This window comes from Hyperoodon ampullatus, assembly GCF_949752795.1.
Source record: "Hyperoodon ampullatus genome assembly, chromosome: 13".
Lineage (NCBI taxonomy): Eukaryota > Metazoa > Chordata > Mammalia > Artiodactyla > Ziphiidae > Hyperoodon > Hyperoodon ampullatus.
In genome coordinates, this window is record NC_136926.1 from 52,329,430 (window position 1) to 52,346,062 (window position 16,633).

The window sequence follows — 16,633 nt, forward strand, 5'->3', positions numbered from 1 at the left end:
ACACTTTTTTCTAAACTTACCAGTAAGCAAGCCTATTCTGGCTAGGTCCTCAGAAACTCTATTCCTAACTAAAGGTTTTTCAGCTTTTATTTAGGTTTCTTTGGCTTTTGGATGTTGTTGTTGTCTTTTGCCTTAATGCTTTCCCATGTATATGGCCTTCTCCCTCGTTACAGGACTTAGGAAAATTCCATAGCAGTCACATCTTTATGACATCTGTATGGTGGCATCACTGTCATTGTCACTTTCTCAATGGACAGTTTCGAAAATATCCTGTGGCATCACTCTTCTGGCAGTTAGCGGGGAACGAGGAGGAATGATTTACCATTTCTAGAACTCATGCCTTGCTGAGCCAGCCCCAGGGTCTGTGACAGTGATGCTGACAAGCGTTTTGAGAGGTCAGTCGCCTTTCATGGAAATGCTCTCAAACTTAGCAGTATTCTCCAAGACTCTGAGTTCTCTTAATAAATCATGTCCTTAGCCCAGTTTCTATTTTCAGTCACAGCACCCTCTGCGATGACAAGTTCTGTGTGCTGAATAACTACTTTTTAAAAACTGCATCCTTTGTGCTAGTAAAATTACTCTTTAAAAATTCAAAGGGGTGAGGGCTTCCCTGGTGGCGCAGTGGTTGGGAGTCCGCCTGCCGATGCAGGGGACGCGGGTTCGTGCCCCGGTCCGGGAGGATCCCACGTGCCGCGGAGCAGCTGGGCCCGTAAGCCTATGGCCGCTGGGCCTGCGCGTCCGGAGCCTGTGCTCCGCGATAGGAGAGGCCACAGCAGTGAGGGGCCCGCGTACTGCAAAAAAAAAAAAAAAAAAAAAAAAAATTCAAAGGGGTGATTCTCCATGTCAACATTTCAGAAAACTTTGGAAGGCAAGCCCTATCCACGTGCCCAGACTGTGAGCCTCCACAGTCTTTGCCCGTGCTCCCCTCCCTACTCTGCTCATGTTGTCCTCTCCTCCCACGTGGAATTTTATGCCTTCACGGTGGCCCTTCTCTGGACCTTGACCGTCTTTATCATGGTGTGCCATGGCTCATTTACTAGATCTACTTCCCACACCAGGCACTGTCCCTGTGCCTGGGAGTCTGCACAGACTCTAATGAGCATCCATAAGCTCTTTTCATTCATTCAGGAAGACCCAGGCAAGTTGTCCATGTCCCCAGGAAGCAGCTCTGCAGGCTAAACTGAGTATCAAGTCCCTGCACTGTCTCCTGCAACTATCACTATTCAGGGTGGGGACACCGGTCTGATCTGACACTCCTGTTTATATAGGTGCCTTTGATCAGTAAGCGTGGTAGATGCATTAGTTATGAAAAATACACTTTGGTAAACCATATATTTTTAAAATACAATGTTATTAGGTTAAAATGATAAAAAAAAGGAGTCATTGGTAGTGAAAAAAGCTAAGAGCTAATTCTTAGAAAGCACTATTTTCCAGGTATTGACCTGAATACTTTACATGTATCAATACCAGTAATACTCTTAATAGTCCCAGCAGACACTTCTGTTGTGCTTACCAGGGGCCCAGCCTTGTTCTCACTGATTTACATCCATTGTCTCCTTTCATCCTCACAACAAACCCTGTGAGATCAGGTCCCAGAGAGGACACGAGACACAGAGAGATTCAGTGACTTGGCAAGGTCTCCAGGCTGTGAATGGGTCAGACCCCAGCTGACCCACCTGGTGACTTGATGCTCTGGATATTTGCAGTTACCCTTCAGGGCTCCTGAATCTGCTCGTGTCATCCCTGGATTCCGTTTTGTTTCGGCTACTTTCAAGCTCATGTTCTGAACACTTCCTCTTGCTCTTCCCTTGGGGATTTTTAAATCTTGTCATTGTTTTTAAAAAAAGACTCTCTCTTTCTCCTTAATGATCTGTATGCTTTGCTACTGAATTTTAAATGTCATTTGGTCTGGACTCTACCTCTAACTGCGTGACCTTGAGCAAGTCGCTCAACCTCTCTGAGCCTGTTTTTGACTATGGGGGGAAAAAAGAAAGAAACCAAGCCTGATCCTGTGTGCCTGACCTCCCAGAGTTGTTTGGTAGACCCAGTGCAACAGGGGAGAATGTGCTTTTCTGCTGTGTTAACAGGTCGGGCTTTTTTTATGCTATTGATTTTCTTAGCCTTTGTCTCAACGTGACTTTCCTGAGATTCCAATGTGAGATTTTAAATTAGCCTCTAAGCTTAATGACTACTATTTAGCGTTAAAGTTTTCCTTTCCAGTTCTTCCTAACTGCTGCCTGAATATTCACCCTTCTCTTTTCCAAAACTGAATGATTATGAGGGGAAGTAATGGTCTCGTCCTCAGGATATTGAATGCTATCAGGTTGTGGTCACTCTTACATGGCAGTCACCCACCCCATAACCATTCAGAATCAAGTTTGTCTCTTTACTTGCAGATTCTAAAAGACTTGTTCTTGGAGGCAATACTTTGTTCTGTCCAAAAACCTGACTTGCATGTCTCCTCCCTGCGAGGCCTGTGGTCATCCATCTCTGTATCAGGATTGGCGTTGCCCCGCAGTCCCCCTGAGAAGACCTGAATAGGTGGTTTAACCGTTCTAAAAAATATTCCTGTCGTATGTGACTTTCTGCCCCTTGGAATGGCTGAGTTTGCAGGGCCCAACCTCTTGGAGCTGGTTGGTTCTAGAGAGATGGCCCCCACCCAGGGAGCTGACCACCAGGTGAATCTAGGGCTGCAGGGGACAGTCACAGCCCTTACCCCTAAGCCTTGGCAGTTAGCACTCACTGCTTATTTTTCTTTCTTTCTTTTTTTTTTTTTTTTTGTGGTACGCGGGCCTCTCACTGTTGTGGCCTCTCCCGTTGCGGAGCACAGGCTCTGGACGCGCAGGATCAGCGGCCATGGCTCACGGGCCCAGCCGCTCCGCGGCATGTGGGATCTTCCCGGACCGGGGCACGAACCCGTGTCCCCTGCATCTGCAGGCGGACTCTCAACCACTGTGCCACCAGGGAAGCCCACTCACTGCTTAAATTGAGTACCTCTTCTATGCTTCTTAGAAATTCTGTAAGTCTTGTGGTCACGGGCACCGCCTGTTTGAAGCTTCCTCCTGGAGGGGCTCACCTCTGCCTCCTGGAACTGGACCCTCAGCCCTCTTGGACAGCTTGGGAGAAAGGAGCTGAACTGCCTTGGTGACTTCCTTCCTGCGCCTTCTCTCTAAGAGGTCTCTGCTGGCCTTGACAGCATCTCTTGCCATAGAGGGTAACCTCGGCCTCTCACCCTTTTGGCTGTTACACCCTCTCCCCACTCCCTGCCATCTTCGTGGCCAAGTCAAAAGCAAACAGAAGCCCTCCATTCCATGCAAACCTGAAGCATTTCTCCAGAGACAGTATTTCCGGAAGGGCAACTGTTGGCAGGTTGGAGGCTCCCTGATAGTTGTTGTTTTGAAGGAGGTTCAGGGTGCTGCTGCCTCGTTCGGCTCAGAAGTTCAGCTTCACTAGGCTTTCTGGAAGCAAATCAGAGCCTGGCCTCTTCCTAGAGTGCCCCTTCAAGAAGTAAGTTCCTCTTTTACCTTGAGGACTTCTGCATGTACTTGGGGAAATTGCATGTTCAAAGACATCCGCACCTGGTTCCCCCCACTCTGCTCACTTCCACTCTGTTGCTGGCGCAACTCTCTTGCCCCAGAGACAGTTGTTCCCATTTTCACTTCCAGCAGCCCCCTAGTCCAGCATCCTGTGCCTGAAGCCCCACGCACAGGAGCCTCCCTCAGCATCCTTTCTGCCCTGTGAGTTCTTGAGACCTGAGGGCAGAGGTTTGGCTGATAGACCTTTTATCAAAGAATTGAGGCAGAAACGTTTATTTCCTGTTGTCCCAGGACTGACCATTGCTGCCGGTGGCATCGTGGCCCCCCACATTTTTGTTGGTCTCCATGAAAAATGTCCCCATTCAAGGCGTAGGCGCCTAACAGGCACTCAGGAAATGAGATCTGTATCAAAGAAAGGCAAAAAATAAATAAACGTGGGAAGATACCCTGCCAACCAGAAAGAGACAGTTGAAGGACTAAGCTTGCTTCTCAGCCTCTTTTCCTGCTCAGGGTTTGCTGTCGTGGACCATCACTGATAACATCTTGAGAAGCCAATCAGCAGAGGAGTCTCATGGGGTGTGGCATACTCCAACCATGATGACCCTTGGACATTCTCACACAGCCTGTGTTCTTGTTTTCTGCTGGCTTTTTTTTAAAAGAAGGAAGATGTCAGTCAATCCAGTCTGTCATGAGGTTAACCTACCATGTTGAGTTTTTTGACTTAAAGTTACTTTCTTTGGTTCCATATTAGAATTGGGCTTTCATAATGGATTGTGACTCACTGATCTTGTGCTCTTGTTGGAATGCCCTGGATCACTGTATGAGAGTTTTTTCTGTACTTTCATTCTGTTCTGTTCTATCATTGTAACTGTTTAGTGCCAGTGCTACACATTAATTATATCAGTTTTATAAGTTTTTAGAGATAATTGGGTAGATATTATATATATTTCTACTTATGGATTTTTTACACATATATTCTTTCATAGTAACTCTAGAATATTTTTTAATTCCAAAAAAATCTTGTTGGAATTTGATTAGAATCACTTTAAATATATATATTATTTAGATATAAATTCTATGATGAGAGATAATGAACATCCTTACAACATTGAGGCTTCCTATCCAGGAACATGATGTTTCTCATTTATGCACATCTTCTTTTTCTCTCAAGAAAATTTTGTCAGTTCCTTCAAGTAGGCCCTGTATTGATATTTCAGGAGGTTTGGGCGTTTTGTTTCCTTGTTTGTGTGTTGTTTTTTGGGATGTGTCTGGGCTCAAACAAAATGCAAAACAACTTTCTCATCTCCTGCCTAGAAGTATCACCTCCTGTCATCCTCCCAACCCTGTTCCACCTTTGCCCCATCACATCTTAGTCCTTCCTTTCCAGATGCCTTTAGAGGGTCATGTAACATTTCCTAACCTCCTTTATAAGGAACACTCTGTCTTATCTGCTTTATCTCCTCTTTCTATCATTGACCAATTTCCTATCTTTCTCATTTCAAACAATGGACGGTCACAGACTGTCTGATCAGAGAAGTGCAATAAGGAGATGGGTGCCTGAGAAAGACTCTTAGCAAGAGTAGGGTGAATGGGCTGGGGGTGAGAAGAGGCTGGAAGCAGGAGGCCTGTGGTGGGCTGCCCTGGGAGGCTGGCACCAGGGGTCGGGTTCAGGGTGCAGGTGGCGGGAATGAAGGACGGGGCACGGGAGGCTTTGTGGAAGAGGATGGGCGACAGTGACTCAGACACAGGACCAGGTGAAGGACGTAGTGAAGGTCACTCTTGCTGGTCTGGGCTTTGACCCTGAAAGAGGATTGAAATGGATCAGAATTGATGATGGCTAATCCCTAGACAGGACGCATGGTTCCGGGCACAGAGAACTTTGGCTTGTTCTTGCAGGCGCTGCTCCCGTTTATTGTGGGAGGGCAGGAGAGAGTTGGACAAGCCCGCGTGACCCACCCCTCATGTCGGGCAGGACAGCCACCAAGGCAGTTGAGGGGTCAATAGCATCCAGTGGAGTCTGTTTTAATTATGAAGAAGAGCATTTAAAATACCTCTTGGATAAAATCCAGAGATTTAACAATTCAATTTCAGATATGACTTTAATTCTTATTCCTTCCTTTGTGAAGTGGTTGGAAGTGCTCTGAAAACATGTAGCGTCATTTGTGAAGATAGCTTCCCCATTATCTCAGGATGCCCAGCAGCTTGCTTCTTCCCGACTTATGGGGGGTATGGGTGTGGGTGTGTCCGTTGGTGTGAACTGAGTTCTACTGAGAATGGGGGCAAGGACATCTCAGGCTCAGAGCCACCCCTGAGTCTGTGTGGGTTGCTTGCTGCACGTGGACGCTGGCTGAGGGGGGAGGGCTGAAATCTGAACGGTGCTTCCCTCTCAAGCTGTTTGCCATGGGGCTGTGTCTCCCTGGAGGTGGGCATCTTTTTCTCATTTGCACAAAGGCTGCAGTTGGGCTGGGCCTGCTCAGGCATTTCTGCAGGCTCCTAGAATGACGGGGACTCTATAGATGGGGGCTAAGGGCTAATGATTCCCAGGGAACTCCTGCCTTCCCATAAATGCTTCCTGCGCTGGAGCCTGGCTGTGGGTAGTTGCCTCTCCAATGCCAGGTCCCAGGCTTCTTCTGTCTTCCATGCTTCCGTCCATGTGGCTTCCTTCCTTGTGCTCATGAGATGTCTCACTGCTGTCTCTCTGGGCCTCACATCCACATTCTAGGCAGGAAGAAGGAGGAAAGGCAAAAGGCATGGCTCACTGGGTCTATCTCTTTTTAATCAGGAAAACAAAAACCCAGACTGCCAGCCTTACCTGCCAAGGGTCCAGGGAGGTGACTGATTTCACTGACATATTACCAGCCTGAAAAAAATCAAGTCCCTGTGGTGAGCAGGGAAGAGGGAATGGATGTTGCACAGGCTCCCTGCAGCACCTGGGGGGGTGGACACCCCGCACCCCAACGTGGGCATCGCAAGTCATCACATCTGTCTTCATTGCCTGTAATCAGCATTTTGTCAAACCTTTTCTCATTCCTTTTTAGCCTTCTATACACAAAATAATATTTTAAAGTAGATTTCAGGGGCTCCTGATAAGCTTATTTGCTTAAATATATAGAAGACAAGCTTGCCCTACAGAGTGAGGGTGCATTTATGCCGCGTGTCCCTGGGAGCTCACAGTTCCAAGCCGACGAGCACACCCATAGGAATGGTTCCTCCTGGCTACCAGGCGGCCAAACAGCTGGGATGCTTTCAGTTATTTTCTTCATGAAGAAATTGTAATTTATTCCCAAATGCATATTTAAGGACCTAAAATAGAATGTTAGCAATTGAGTTCGGAAGGGCTCAGTAGGACGTAAGGGGCCGCAGCCGTTTTTCCTAGCCAGCTCCCAACATCCTGTGCTACAGCGACCAGCTTCCCTGGGCGGTTCAGCTGCTCCCAGGCTCAGCCTGGTTCCCTTCCTCAGAGGAGAGGCTGAGGCCTCAGCACAGGAGGCCGTCCTTGAGCAGCTGTCAGCTGCTTAGCTGGGGCCTGCCTGCAGGGGGGTTCTGAGCAGCTGATTCATGGAGCTCCCGCATATGGCCCCCAGACCTCCAGCTTCATCCCTGGCAGTTCCCTGGAACTAGACAAAGGCACTTCTCCTCTCCTTATATTCTCTCCCAGCCCCAGGCTAGTCCTAGACAGTCTTGAGGGTCCAGCTCAGGTGGCAGCTTCTCCAGACCCTAACCCCCTCCACCACCAGGGGAGTTAGTTACCCCACAGCTGGGTCCCTCACATGGTGAGCACACCCCGTCACTGTGCTGGACGGGTCTTACCCATCCTCGTCACCCCAGGCTTGTTTCATGAATCAAAATCATCATTATTGGGCTTCCCTGGTGGCGCAGTGGTTGAGAGTCCGCCTGGCGTTGCAGGGGACCCGGGTTTGTGCCCCGGTCTGGGAAGATCCCATATGCCGCGGAGCGGCTGGGCCCGTGAGCCATGGCCGCTGAGCCTGTGCGTCCGGAGCCTGTGCTCCGCAACGGGAGAGACCACAACAGTGAGAGGCCCGCGTACCGCAAAAAAAAAAAAAAAAAAAAAAAAAAATCATCATCCTCCCAGCCCTGTGACCTCAAGGGAAGCTGTGCAGCACAGGGAGCTTGCTGGCCAGCCCCCCTCCTCCTGTCCCGGTTGCCACCCGCCCTTGACTTCCCGAGAGCTGAAGGGGAAAGCTGGGAGCCTTGTCACAGCTCTGGGCAGAGGTGAGCATTGGCTCAGCACCTCACACCCTTCCTGGCTTCTGGCCGTGTGCCAGCCCGGGGCTGGCCGCAGGGACTGCCCCGAGGATGCCAGGCCAGCAGGGAGGCCACATACATCAGGGCTCTGTGGGGACATGGTCCCCCTCCTCGACCTCTTTGCTAGTTTAGCCCTCACTCCTCTTCCCCCACCCACTGGGCAGCTGCCCAGATGGCTGAGTGTAGCAGGAGAAGCGGAAGTGCTCAGGTGTCAGGGCGGAGGATGTTGGAATGATGAGGGGAGCCCCTGAGATGCCGGATTCCCTTCTGGCTCCCGTCTCCTCGGTGCGCGGACCAGCTTTCTCCATCTCTGGGCACACACCACACGCTCCAGGGCCAACCAAGGCACATTCCGACACCTCGCAGCCTGCAGGAAGGGAACTCTGAGAGGTTTGAGTTTTGTTTCCACTGCCTCTATGGAAAAAAAACAGGTTTTTTTTTTTTTCCTTCCAAAATATCACATTTTTCCCAATTGAAGGCAAATCAATTTTATTTTGTAACGTGTCTGACTCGCGAAGTTCCATTGCTGCCCTGCTCTTGGCGGCCTCTTGGAACTAATCCCTGATCTCTGCTGTGCTGAGAGGTAGCCAGTCCTTCCCTGAGCTAAACTGAGGGCATTTGTTTTCATGTCTAAGTAAGTTGTGAGTTTGCTTTTAATAGAGGACCAAAGATGATGCATTAATCTTGGATTCTCCTTATTTTATCACAAGAAAACTGCTGCAGATGGAAAAAAGCAGGAGATCATCGTCCTGGATTCCAAGAGGAGCAACGCTATTAATATTGGTCTGACAGTGCTGCCCCCTCCAAGAACGATTAAGATAGCCATTCTGAATTTTGATGAATATGCCTTAAACAAAGAAGGGATTGAGGTAAGGGGAGCTCCGTGCAGTGTTATTTGTGTTCTGTAATACGTTGCATATGTAAACAGTACTGTGTCCAATGTGACTTTCTCCACAGGGTGGCTTGCCATTTTTCTGTCTCAGCCAGATTCTGAATAATGTTAATAATTCTCACATCTTGTTTTTTAACTTCTGGGGGGAAAGCAACCCCACTTTGCCTAGGAAATTCAGAGATCCTCACTCTCTGGTTCATTTAACTTCCTTCTGACCACATTCCGCCTACCTCGATGTGGAAGAAGAATTTGACAACTTCCACGGGGGTGGGGCTGGGATGCCTTTTTTCACATCATTTCAAACCAAATACGTTTAATGAACAGTCTCAAAAGTAGGGTTTTCCATACGTGCTCACTCTGTATTAGTGGATTTGTTTCTCTCTTGGCACCCTTTGGGGTGTGTAGAGATGGGTTTCATTTGATCAGCTGGAGAACCCAAGCCAACTGAGTCTGCAGCATTTGTTAATCTGAGTGGCACAAGTGGAGAGAGATTGGGTGTGACTACATGGCTGGCAGGCGGCCCAGCTGGCGCCACAGCTCCCCTGCTCTGCCAGGGTCCAGTGCCCTTCCACCAGGCCCTGCTCACCCTCCGCTGTGGGCTGGTGCCTGTCTGTAGGAAGTTAAATCTCCTGTTCTTATAACAGAGAAAGAGTGAGTGAAACCAATGGCTCAGCCCACCGATTCCTACAGACGGGTGGATGGCCTGGAGGCCCACTGGGTCAGAGTGGGGATCTGAGGACACTGCTTCATGACGTGGGGTGACACCCACCCCATCCTTCTATTGGCAAAGAGCCCTGGATTCCTTTAAAGGCTCTCCATATTTGAGATTCCTTCATACCCAGTCTTATTTGAAGACCTCGAGAGTGAAGGAAGCCAATGAAGGCTGGCTGCAGTGAGGGAGAGCGGGCTTTGGCAGGAGAGTTGAAAGTGAGGGAGGCCTGGGGGGCTGTGCCGGACGCGTCTCCAGCCCTGAGTGTGGTAGGGGGCAATGGGGCCCATGGGGCAAAGTGATGCCTGAACCCAGGAAGACAGCCGTGCCTTTGTGCTTTGGAAAGCAGAGACCTCCACAGGAAAAGCCGTGTTCCAGAGGTTTGTACTGGATTGAGTACAAACTTCAAAATCCGTGCCTACCCAGAACCCCAGAATGTGACCTTATTTGGAAATAGGGTCTTTGCAGACATGATCAAGTTGAGATAAAGTCATCCTGGATTAGGGTGGGTCCTACGCCACTGGCTGATATCCTTCTAAGAAGAGAGAAGTTTGGACATAGACACAGAGAGGGGAATGCCATGGGAACACCGAGGATACACAGGAAGACACACAGAACAGAACACCGTGTGATGATGGAGGCAGAAATTGGGGGGAAGCGTTTACAAGCCAAGGAACATGAAGGACTGCCGACAACCACCAGAAGCGAGGACAAAGCAAGGAAAGATCCTCCCCTCGAGTCTTCAGAAAGAGCGTGGCCCTGCCGACACCTTGATATTAGACTTCTAGTCTCTCAAACGGTGAGAGAATAAATTTCCTTTGTTTGGAACCCCTGAGTTTGTGATGCTTTGTTATGGCAAACCTAGGAAACCAGTACGAGGCCTAAGCAACTCTGCCCTGAGAAACACACACACAGCCTGTGCCAGGAGCAGGTACGATGAGGGAAATGCACTTCCATCTGGCTGGAGAGGAGGTGGAGCCCGAGCCCTGGACTCAGGCCATGCAACACAGCAGGTCAACAGAGCCAGGGACTGAGGGCACGTGGCAGAACGAGGAGGGTGTAAAAAGGAGAGAGCAGATGACAGTAGGCAAATACAGAGAGGGACACTGAGGCAGCTGCCAGACAGCGAGAAAGAAGGGGGCAGGCTCAGCCTCAGTGTGAGGCACGTCCACCCTGGGACGCACAGAGCAGCAAGAGAGAAGGGCATTGGGCAGGTGAGAGCTGCCAAGCGGGACGAACCAAGTGCAAAGTGTCTCTCACATAGGACAGACAGAGTAGTAGGCCCTAGCGCACGTCCTGGCCATCCTGTTTACTTCACAGGATCTTTTAAAGACTGCAAAAGCTTCAGATTCGTACATAGGCTCCAAATGCAGCCAGGGCCAGCTTGATTGAAGGAAAAAATGACAACTTCCCCTTTTAAAAATATTTCCCCTTATTGCCATGAGAACTTGAAAGTCCATCAGGAGAGGTGGATGCCTTTGGTTTTGCCTCTTTTCTTTCCTGAAATGTCAGTCTCCCTGGGTGGGGAGAGTTTCAGATACAATAAGTTACTTAGATTTTACAATGAATCAAATTATTTTTTCCTTTTCTGACTGGTTTCCAGCTGAGCACCTTTTCGATCCAGGAAGGGATGATGATAGGTACAGTAATGATGACGGATGTAGGAGCAGCACAGCACTAAACTTGACTTTCCTAGGTTTCCTCCTGTGGGCCAGACACCAGGTAGGTGCTTCACACAGATGCTCATCAGAACCTCACGAGGTACATACTATTATGTTCTTCATCTTAAAGATGAAGAGGGTGAGTTCCAACGTTGGTCTGTGTCCAAGCTCACAAGCCAGTAAGAGGTCGAGCTGAAATATGATTTCTAGAGCCTGAGTCTGAAGTGCAATCCACAGGCCAGCCCTGGCGGCGGCCAGCCCAGGTGGGCTGTCTGGGCCTGGGCTCACGCACCGAAAAGAATAAGAGGGAATCTGAAAGGGGAGTGAGAAGATGCTTGAGGCAATGCAGTCCACATCACAGCGCTGCCTATGGTTTTCCTCTGGGAGTAGCTGGCATATGAAATGAGGTACAGTGAGAGGACACAGCCATAGAGAACACTGCCTATCCCTTCCTGAGAGCTTATTGTGTCATGAGTGCTCGGTAAATTCATATATAGTCACAAGACATGGAGTTACACATTTTTACCACAGTTTTTGTTGAAAGCAAGGTTTATCAACTGGCACTATTGCCATTCTGGACTGGACAGTTCTTTATTGTGGGAGCTGCCCTGTGCATTGTAGGGGGTTCAGGATCCCTGGCCTCTGCCCACAAGATGCCAGTGGCACCCATCCAGGGGTGACAACCAAAAATGTCTCTTAGACTTCATCAATATACCCTGGGGACAGAATCACCCTGATTGAGAACCCCTCATCTGAAGCTGCCTGGGCAAATCCAGAGACTGTATATTTTCAACTCTTGTCAGCTGTAGCTGAGAATCCAGAAGAAACCAGTCCTTGTGGGGAAGACAGAACCCAGGCCCTCCCAGCTGTTACCTGCTGTCTCTGGCCACTGATCCCAGGGGCCCAAGGGGTAGAGATGGTCTTCATCCAAGTGCAGAGCTACTCCCCCAAAGCTTATTGTCTAAGCTTGTTGTTCAAGAGTTACGTCAGGGCTGAGAAGAGATGTAAGTTGTGTCCTTACAGATCTTCACTAATATGATTTCCAGCTTATGCCCAAATGGCCTTTTGCCAAACCATCTGCTTCTTGGATGCAGGCCCTGTAGCGTGGCACCACGGCTTAATGGGGGCATTCGAAACGAAACCTCTGTGTACCTGGACGTAATTAGGATGTATTCACTGACATCCTGTTTGTCAACCCCATGTTTTGTATTTGGTTCATCATGAAAACCCATGGGAGTAAGTAACTTCATGAAGGAAGTAGTTTTTCATAAGAGTATTAAGCTTTAGAATATGATTTGGGGGCATCTCTAAGTATTATTAATGATATTTTCCCAAGTAAAACATCGCTGAGGTATCACAGATGGAAGTAGGAAGGGTTTTCATTTTTCTCCTTGCTTTTCTCATTTTTAGAGTCTGTGTTTACTCAGAGGGTAACACAATTGAATGGCTCCAAATGACATTTAACTTGGCCCTGCTTGGCTGCCAGGCCAGTCAGCATCCTAGAAACAGAATTTCCCTTTGGCCACCTGTACAAAACTACAGTATCTTCTCAAGCAGTTTGTGTTGGGGAACCCCGTCCACAGGTCCCTGAGTGAGTGCTGGACACGCGCAGATGAGCCTGAGCGCAGGAGCCCATCAGTGGGTCCACAGTGCCAGGAATCAGAATGTCCCAGTGACTGGGCACCTTAGCCGCACTGGTAGTTTGTGGAATCGCCATGAGCATGGAAGTAGTGCTAGAAAGTAGGAGGAGCCCCTGGGTGGTTCTCCAGCGCTTCCTTGGTTGATCCAGCTTAGCTTCAGGCACTGCATCTTCATCTGTAAATTGGTGCATAATTTCTGCCTTACATGCCTCACTTGAGTAATCATAAGAAGGAAAGAAGATAGTATCAAGAAATAAACTTGAGAAGTTAACTAAAAAAAAAAAAAAAAAACCCTCCCTGAGATGAAGTGCATGAAGAGAATACCACTGTCTCATGAGACTGCAAGTTGCATCCAAACTAGCCTCAGTCATAAAGGCTCCAAGTTTCTGCTGTTAGAATCTCATCCAGAGTCATAGCCAGGGTTCTGTTCAGGAGATATGGGGATACATGTATATGTATAGCTGATTCAATTTGTTATAAAGCAGAAACTGACACACCATTGTAAAACAATTATACTCCAATAAAGATGTTAAAAAAAAAGAACTCACAAGACATGATAATTACTTAGCATGGTCTCATCTGCAGGTGAATGAGATGGCCAAACCCCAAAGCATTTGGGTCCATAAAAAATAAGTATGACTTATGAATTTTCATCTGAAATATGATTTTCAGATACAAAAGCAAGCATACTTAAAGCAGTGCTGGAGAAACACTGTCTGGAAGAAAGCAAAAAAAAACACTGAGATTATTATGTCATGGGCCTGTTTGATGTTTTTCTCCCTGTGAAACCAAATGGTCATCACAGAAACATCAGTAAATCTACTGACATGGTAAAGAGCAAATTAAAGGTATGCTCATTCCCTTGTCATTCTGCTCATGGAAAAAAGGGGCCATCACCTCATAGGAGGTAGCGTTGACCTCCTGTCCCCCTGTCTTACGGCTATTTTTATTGTCAGTGATGTGTAAAAAAGAAGTAAAATAAGCTGGCAGATGGTAACCTCATAAATCTTCAGTAGTTAACAAATGGTTTAAATTAGAGAAAGGAAAAACAAAGGAATGTTTGATTACTTTCCCAAAGGAAAAAAGCAAACAAAAATCATCCCAGGAAAATGCCTTCTGAAGAAGGGGGAAAAGCGTTGACAACTTTATATTTCGGAATTCTTGTACATGCTTAAAACAATTTGAGCATTAAGAAAATTAAAATACAAATTCTTAGTTAAGTTTTTCTTTTGAAAAACAGTTGAGTTCAAATGCTGGGTGTTTTGGAAGAAATGACATCTGCTTGGATTGTTTTGGTCCCTTTTAAATGCCATCTATGTGGACAGGTGGGATCAGTAGCATCAGCCTGTGGGAGAACAAGAAGGATTGTCACTGAATGTCTCCCCGATGCTCCATTCCACCCACATAATCTGTGTTTGGGGCCGTGATGAAGAGGATGTTGGGAGAAGAGGTATCTAGGGCTCACCACCAGTGACCTCACTCTGACCACAGCCCAAAACAGGTCTTCAATACAGTTTGTCATCACTGGCTTCTGATAAACTCCTGAGACAGCCCTCCCTGATAACACTTTCAGAAGCCTAGGACAACTACTACCCCACCCAGATACATCCTAAGGCACAATCATGTAGATATCTGCATGTTTGCTGATTCTGGTGTCAAGTGTCCAGTCTTTTATTTTGGCTTTTTTTTTAATTAATATAGAGTAAAGTTGACTTTTGGAGGGGGTCCAGGTCTATTGAGTTTTAAAACATATATAAATTCATGCAATGACCACTGTAGTCAAAATTCAAAACAGTCCCATCTCCCAGAAAAGCTCTTGTGCTGTCCCTTTCTAGTCACACCCTTAACCCACCCCTAGCCCCTGTTAATGACTGATTGATTCTCATCACTATGGTTTTGTCTTTCCGAGAATGTCATACACATGGAATCTTACAGCGAGTAACCTTTTGAGATTGGCTTCTTTCACTCGCATGATCGATGCCTCTGAGATTCATCCAAGTCGCAGTTTGTATCTACAGTTGGTCCCTTTTTATTGCTGAGTATCATCGCATTGTAGGGATGTACCACTGGCTGTTTGTAAATATAAATATTCACCCGTTGAAGAATATTTAGCTTGGTCCAGTTCATAGCAGTTATGAATAAAGCTAATACAAATACTCATGTACAAGTTTTTGTGTGAATACTGTTTTAATTTTTCTAGGGTAAATACAAATGGAATTGCTAGGTCATGTGATAACTCTATGTTTAATCTTTTGAGGAACTGTAACTTGTCTCTTCATTCTCTTAACAGTGTCTTTCATAGAGAAAAAGGGTTTAATTTGGATGAAGGTTAATTTATCAACCTATTCCTTTTTTGTATCATGTCTAGGAATTCATTGCATAACCTGTGTCACAAAAATTTTCTCCTGTTTCCTTCTAAAAGTTTTGTAGTGTTGCTTCTTACTTTTAGATCTGTGATCCCCTTTGAGTTAACTTATGTAGAAGGTGGAAGGTTTAAGTTGAGGTTCACTTTCTGCATATGGATTCCAGTTGTTCCATCCAACACCATTTGTTGAAAACACTACCATTTGTTCACTGAACTGCCTTCATACCTTTGTCAGAATCACTGGGCCATATTTGTTGTAGTCTATTTCTGGATGCCCTGTTTTGTCCCACTGGTCTCTGTATCTATCGTGCAGCCCATGCCACACTGTCTTAATACTGCAGCTTTATTGTAGGTCTTAAAGTCAAGTGGTATGACTCCTCCAAGGGTATTCTTTTTCAAAATTATTTTGGTTTGACTGTTTTGGTCCTCTGCCTTGCCATATAATGTTTAGAATCAGCTTGTCTATATCCACAAAAAATCATGCTATTTTGATTGGAATTGAGTTACATTTATACATCAATTTTGGGAAGGCTAGCACCTTGCCTATGTTGAGTCCTTCAGTCTGTGAACACTGTTCCTTCTCTCTTCATTTAGATTGTCTTTAGACAATTAGGTTGCTTTCATCAGCATTTTCTACTTTCCAAATGCAAATCCTACACATGCTTTGTTAGACTCATACCTAAGTATTTCATTGTAAATAGCGTTTTTTTTTAAATTTCAGTTTGTAATTGCTCATTAGTAATATATAGAAATAAAATGGATTTTTTTGTATATTGACTTTATATTATGCAACGTTGTTTAACTCATTGTTTCATAAGTTTTTTGTAGGTTCCTCAAAATTTCCTATGTAGACAATTATACCATCTGTGATAGGAAGAGTTTTATCTTTTCCTTTCCAATCTGTATGCATTTTTAAAATTTTATATACCTGGCTAGGATTTCCATACAATGTTAAATAGGAATGGTGATAGTGGACACCCTGTCTTATTCCCATTCTTAGAGGGAAAGCATTCTCTCTGTCACCATTAAGTATGAAATGAGCTGTAGGTTTTTTTTTTTTTTTTTTTATAAATGTCTCTTATCAGGTGGGGGAAATGCCTTCTATTACTGGGTTGCTGAGAGTTTTTTGTCATGAATGGAAATTGAGTTTTATCAAAACTTTTTTGAGTCAATTGAAATGACTGTGTGAATTTTCTTGTTCACACTGTTAATCTGGTAGATTAATTGCATTGATTAATTTTTTCATATTGAACCAACCTTGTGGCTATTTTAAAATATATTGCTATATAAAATATAGCAATAGATTTATATATCTTAATATATTGGCATTTATTTATATACTTTAAAATATTTTGTTAAGGATTTTTGCATCTGATTCATCAGGATATTGGTATGTAGTTTTCTTTTCTCGACTAGATTAACTTTGTCTGGTTTTTGTATTAGGGTCATTCTGGCTTCATAAAAAGAATTAAGAATTGTTCCATCACCTGTTGGAGTTCAAGCCACAGATTCTAACCCACCTTCTGTGGACTGTTGTTCCAGCGTCAGCTCAGTTTTCAAAGTT

General features: G+C 46.1%; 1 protein-coding gene across 7 annotated transcripts in view; it reads left to right on the forward strand.

Moving 5' to 3' along the window:
• FHOD3 (formin homology 2 domain containing 3) overlaps positions 1-16,633 on the forward strand; it is a gene marked incomplete at its 5' end in the record, with an annotated part of 495,578 nt that overhangs the window by 432,757 nt on the left and 46,188 nt on the right. For all 7 annotated transcript variants that reach the window (XM_079717563.1, XM_079717564.1, XM_079717565.1 and 4 more), the window contains one exon: positions 8,513-8,671. In XM_079717563.1, coding sequence (XP_079573689.1) covers positions 8,513-8,671 — 159 coding nt within the window. The remainder of the gene's footprint in view (positions 1-8,512; positions 8,672-16,633) is intronic.